The sequence below is a fragment of the Ostrinia nubilalis genome, chromosome 16, assembly GCF_963855985.1.
Source record: "Ostrinia nubilalis chromosome 16, ilOstNubi1.1, whole genome shotgun sequence".
NCBI lineage: Eukaryota > Metazoa > Arthropoda > Insecta > Lepidoptera > Crambidae > Ostrinia > Ostrinia nubilalis.
In genome coordinates, this window is record NC_087103.1 from 12,054,967 (window position 1) to 12,061,429 (window position 6,463).

The window sequence follows — 6,463 nt, forward strand, 5'->3', positions numbered from 1 at the left end:
CACACGACGCCAGCGCCACCTACTTCCGGCGGCACGCGCGCCTCCGGATCACCTTTCAAATATCGAGTTAATGTGGCTTTCTACTTAGATTCTATATTTAGGAGTAAGTATACAGGGTGTTAGGTAAATGGGTATATGAGCCGACACTAGCCCATGTTAACATGGGCATATAAATGGTATGGTGAAGTCAGAAATTTGATATCATCATTTTAATTTTTTTTAATTTTCATACAAAATATATAAAATCCGATTTGTATGAAAATTAAAATAATTAAAATTAAGATATCAATTTTCTGACTTCACCATACCATTTATATGCCCATGTTAACATAGGCTAGTGTCGGCTCATATACCCATTTACCTAACACCCTGTATATGCGCTAATAATTTTGTACGTCAGTACACAATTTTATTAAGTTTAGATTTGTCGTACCTAAAAATAGTAGGTATTCATAGGTGTCATCATCACCATCATCATTTCAGCCATAGGACGTCCAGTGCTGAACATAGGCCTCCCCCAATGACTTCCACATCGCACGGTTGGTAGCGGCCTGCATCCAGCGCCTTCCTGCTACTTTTATCAGGTCGTCGGTCCACCTTGTGGGTGGACGTCACACGCTGCGTTTTCCGGTACGCGGCCTCCATTCCAGAACCTTGCTGTCTCATCGGCCGTCAGTTCTGCGTACTATGTGCCCTGCCCACTGCCACTTCAGCTTGCTAATCCGTCGGGCTTGTGGGTGTATTATTTAATAAATACTTCAAACGTAGTTAAAACACGATGTATTTGAAGTCATAGATAAATCAATATGAACGAAACTTAGCATGAATCATTGTTTTACAAATACTAGTTGTAAATCTTACAGTTTTCTTCATTCGATGAGGGTGGAATGTACCTGAATGAATCTACTAAGACCACCGACCTTATTGCGACCTGTCCCATAATTGTAATCTGTAACAAAGTGAAACGTGCTTTAGGGTAGGTCTAGGAAAGGTTAAGTATAATTTATTGGTGAGAAATAATTTCTTTTGTGTATTTTACCCAACTCTTTTTCTTAGAAAATAAATAGATACACTCACCTGTCCATCGAAGTCGCCGTCTCCAGCCAACTGTATCCTTAAAGTGCTCCATCCAAACTGGCGATCAGTTCCAGCTGAGCCAACCACCAAGTCAGTCCCAAGTGAATTTATCTGATAGACTGTTACAAGCACTCTGTCTGCTGCCAAAAATGGCTGCAAATATACTTTCATTTCCAAAATACCACCGGCGGACATGGGGAAAATAAATGACGACGTGCAACTCCATCCATTGCCTGGTATTATGCATGAGAAACTGTCTTCGTGAGGGCTGTCTATTGCTAACATTGAGTAGTTCCTCAATAGCCAATTGGTAGAATATCTACAAACTCCATCACTCGAAAATAAGGTATTATAATCTTGACCGAACTGGTAAGTGACACATCCATCCTCCTCCGAATCTGGTTCTTCTACTTCGGGGGTAGTTGAAGCTTCATTGGCTTCTGTGGTCGGAGATATAACGGGTGTTTCATCGTACACGATACAAAGACTTTCATCAACGGTAGGAGGAATATAGCGAAATGAATCTACTATAACCAAAGATCTTACAGCAACTTGTCCCATTATAGTGACCTGAAACAAAACAAAAGCATGACTAACTTTAGTACCACTACTCATTCCACTCTTGATTTAAAGTCATTCTAATATTTAGCTTAAAAAAATAAAGGTTACTTTGAGAAAATTTACATTGCCAATGAAATGAGGCTTTAAGCTCGTAGCAGACTTATCAACTCGGAAAGGGATCAACATCGTATCGCCTCTCGCGCGCGCTATCAACCGCGAGGCGAGGCGTTTACGTTACGGTGCGGATAAGTGTGCGTTGCAGTATGGAATTTCATACAAATAATACTGACCGCCTCGAGTTGATACAGTCCCTTTCCGGATTGATAAATGTGTGACGTCCTTAATGTTGCTGTGCTTATAGGTTTTATTAGTTATTATTTGATCTCGCTTTTATACATCATGACAATAATGAGAAATGTAATATTAAGTACTTCAACCAACTCACCTGTCCATCGTAATCGCCGTCCCCGGCCAACTGTATCCTTAAAGTGCTCCATCCAAACTGGCGATCAGATGCAGCTGAGCCAACCACCAAGTCAGTTCCAAGTGAATTTATCTGATAGACTGTTACAAGCACTCTGTCTGTCGCCGAAAACGGCTCCAAGTATACTTCCACTTCTAAAATACCCCCGGCGGACATAGGGAAGGTAAATGACGATGTACAACTCCATCCGTTGCCTGGTATTATGCATAAGACACTGTTTTTGTGAGGGCTGTCTATTGTTAATGAAGTGTAGTTTCTCAGTAACCAATTGGCGGAATATCTACAAACGCCATCATTCGAAAATAAGCTGTTGAAATCTTGACCGAACTGGTAAGTGACACATCCAGCGCCAGGATTCTCGTTAGATTCAGAATCAGGATCAGTCTCGTTGGAGTCGGAAGTACCAGGATAACTTTCAGTAGATCCAGTGCCAACAGTAGACTCATTAGAGTCAGAAGTACCAGGATAACTTTCAGTAGATACAGTGCCAACAGTAGACTCATTAGAGTCAGAAGTACCAGGATAACTTTCAGTAGATACAGTGCCAACAGTAGACTCATTAGAGTCAGAAGTACCAGGATAACTTTCAGTAGATACAGTGCCAACAGTAGACTCATTAGAGTCAGAAGAACCAGGATAACTTTCAGTAGATCCAGTGCCAACAGTAGACTCATTAGAGTCAGAAGAACCAGGATAACTTTCAGTAGATCCAGTGCCAACAGTAGACTCATTAGAGTCAGAAGAACCAGGATAACTTTCAGTAGATCCAGTGCCAACAGTAGACTCATTAGAGTCAGAGGAACCAGGATAACTTTCAGTAGATCCAGTGCCAACAGTAGACTCATTAGAGTCAGAAGTACCAGGATAACTTTCAGTAGATACAGTGCCAACAGTAGACTCATAAGAGTCAGAAGAATCAGGATAACTTTCAGTAGATACAGTGCCAACAGTAGACTCATTAGAGTCAGAAGAACCAGGATAACTTTCAGTAGATACAGTGCCAACAGTAGACTCATTAGAGTCAGAAGAACCAGGATAACTTTCAGTAGATACAGTGCCAACAGTAGACTCATTAGAGTCAGAAGAACCAGGATAACTTTCAGTAGATACAGTGCCAACAGTAGACTCATTAGAGTCAGAAGAACCAGGATAACTTTCAGTAGATACAGTGCCAACAGTAGACTCATTAGAGTCAGAAGAACTAGGATAACTTTCAGTAGATCCAGTGCCAACAGTAGACTCATTAGAGTCAGAAGAACCAGGATAACTTTCAGTAGATACAGTGCCAACAGTAGACTCATTAGAGTCAGAAGAACCAGGATAACTTTCAGTAGATACAGTGCCAACAGTAGACTCATTAGAGTCAGAAGAACCAGGATAACTTTCAGTAGATACAGTGCCAACAGTAGACTCATTAGAGTCAGAAGAACCAGGATAACTTTCAGTAGATACAGTGCCAACAGTAGACTCATTAGAGTCAGAAGAACCAGGATAACTTTCAGTAGATACAGTGCCAACAGTAGACTCATTAGAGTCAGAAGAACCAGGATAACTTTCAGTAGATACAGTGCCAACAGTAGACTCATTAGAGTCAGAAGAACCAGGATAATTTTCGGTTGATCCAGAATCAGGGTCAGCGTCATCATGGGCATATATTTCGCATATTTCATTAGCTAAAAAGGGTGATTCGTATTTGAGGGCGTCCATAACTATTAACGAATCCATTGAAGCTCTTCCAAATATTGTGAACTGTAACAACAATAAAAATATAAAAATTTGATATTATTTGGAGAAAAAAATGTGCTTTAAATCTCCTAAATTAACTTTAACAATTACGAGTATCGTAAAATCTATCTAGGTAATTTTTACAGGTATTTTATGCTAACAAATTACTGAGTTTTAACTTACATAACCGTTGAAACTCTCAGAGCCAAGTAACTTCACTTTTAGCGTGGTCCAATCTGAATTTTTGTAACTACCAGCCACCAGATTAGTTTCTGAAATTCCGACAATCGTATCGGGCCCATCTATTTCTTTTTGATACACTATCACTTTTACAAAGTCAGTATCCAATGTGAGAGAAGTGTATACGTTAAATTCGAATACACCATCTTTATGCATCGCAAATAAGGATGACGTCATGCAGCTGAGAACGGTACTTGGAGTTATAAAGGCAGTGCTTTTAATATGTGGACTATTCACTTCACCGCTTGGGTACAGTTTGCGCTCCCACGGTTGCTGGTTGCACACTTCATGTGAAGTGAAGTTGTTGGCCAAATCATCTTCAAAGTTGTAGATAACACAATTTTCACACAAAACACAGCTAACGAAAATAAGGACAGCGAAAATGTATGTAGGCACCATTTTTGCAAATAATGATGCACCAAATGTAACCTATTTGTAATCGGCGTGCTTTTTAAGTGTCCCCGTTATTAAGATAGGTGTATAGATAATTTTCGTATCTTAGATGATCAATTGAGATATAGTATTTACTTATTATTAGTTACTTAATTAAGGAAATTATATTTATCCTTGCTTTCTATTATCAGGTCATTTAGTCTCCACTGCAGGAGCACGACCCTCTCTAATGCACCAGAGGCAAATGGAGGATTTGGCAGGCGCGGATCCACCGTTGTGGGCACTGTGGGCATGCCCACAACCCTAATTTGCTTGTTTTATTATGATATTATCTATTGATAAGATCGATAGGCATGTATGTATGTCCGGGCATGTAGTGATCCAACTCTCACTTTGTTCATTTTTGGTGGCTCTGCCAACAACCTTTTTTGAGGGCTGGATCCGCGCCTGGGATTTGGCCTAAACTCCCCACGCTGCCGCGCTGGCCAGACGGGTTGGGGCGACGGGTTGGGGAGACGGGTTGGAATTAGGGATGTTATGGATATGTAGTTTCGGTTATGGATACGGTTACGGCTATTGGAATAATATTATATCGGTTTCGGTTAGTTACGGATATTTTTTTATTTTAGATATCCGAAAGTTTCGGTTACGGTTACGGATATTGTGCTAAGTATAGAATGCAAATTCCAATAGTTGTCTAACACAGTTCATGTCTTACGAATAAAATGGGTATAGAAGAGATTTCTTTGGCATCTGTCACCTTCTTTTGGTCTCACAAAAAAGCTTTTATCTTATGGGAAAAAACTCATGTACTTTACAAAAGGAATTATTAAATAAGCGTAGGGACTTGCTTGACTCTGCCTACATCCGAAACTATCCGAAACCTTTCAATCGGTTATGGTTACGGTTACGGATATTTTTTTATTTCGGATCTCCGAAAGTTTCGGTTACGGTTACGGATATCCATAACATCCCTGGTTGGAATCAGGAGTATATCAGGAGGAGAATACCTTGCTTTAAAAGCCTTAATAGTGTGCATTTGTAGAGCAACTTATTTTAATCAGTTTTGAATAAAATAAGTTAACGGAAAAATTTAAATATGTAGATAGGCATATGGGTAAAGAGAGCATGTTAATAAGAAATCAATGGAAAAGGTAAAGTCATTTTGTTATTTTGAATGGTTTAATTTTTAAGATTCTGATCTAAGCACATAACTTGTACTGATAATGTGAATCCCCGATCTTTATCAGAAAATTAAAGGTTTAGTTACTAATTGATTGTTATCATCATCATTATCAGCATGTTTTATACATAATTTTGTTGCGGTTTCGGAAAGGGGAACACCCAAATATTCATAATAAACTTTCTAAGCGTGTTGACGACTGCTACATCAGGTAAGGTAAGGATTTTGTTATTGAAAATAAGTATTTACAATTTGCAGTTGCCGTTTTTTGTTAAAAATATTAAGCAATCTGGAGACCAGAGATACCAAATATTTTTTTCCACTTTTTCTGGCTCTATAGAAAGATAATGGAAACTTAGAATCAATTCAGTCATAAACTAATCCCAGTTGACCAATTTCAACGCCCATCTTAACTATCATATTGCGATAAAAAAGGGAAAATGCCTAAAATGCTTTTTTTTCTATTAAATAACCTAAAAATATTGAATCTACAGAACTGAGAATCACTGTAACTATTTAAATGTAATAACAAAATTGTAGTTATAATTTCCAATGCATTCAATGATAACATAATTTTATCTGCAAGAATACATAACTACTTGCATATCTGGCATGCATGTTGCGTATAGTACTGCCGAGATTATCCGACCTAGCAATACCAGGTATCGGAAGCAGTTAAAACGTAAACATTTATATTCAAACTCTACTACGGGCAGGGCCGGACCGTGAGTCCCGACCGAGGGGCCCTGGGCTAATACTACTTAGGGGCCCACCTACTTATACTCTTTCGCATCATCATC

The 6,463-nt window shown here is 39.1% G+C and overlaps 1 protein-coding gene across 1 annotated transcript; it reads right to left on the reverse strand.

Annotated features, from left to right (window-relative positions):
* Positions 1-765: 765 nt before the first annotated feature.
* Positions 766-4,515, reverse strand: LOC135079406 (mucin-12-like). Its single transcript, XM_063974064.1, has 4 exons — positions 4,031-4,515; positions 2,084-3,871; positions 1,078-1,647; positions 766-949 (listed from the first exon to the last, which is right to left on the reverse strand). Exons 1-4 carry the CDS (start codon positions 4,484-4,486, stop codon positions 845-847), a joined length of 2,919 nt encoding a protein of 972 aa, XP_063830134.1. The 5' UTR covers positions 4,487-4,515; the 3' UTR covers positions 766-844.
* Positions 4,516-6,463: the final 1,948 nt, after the last annotated feature.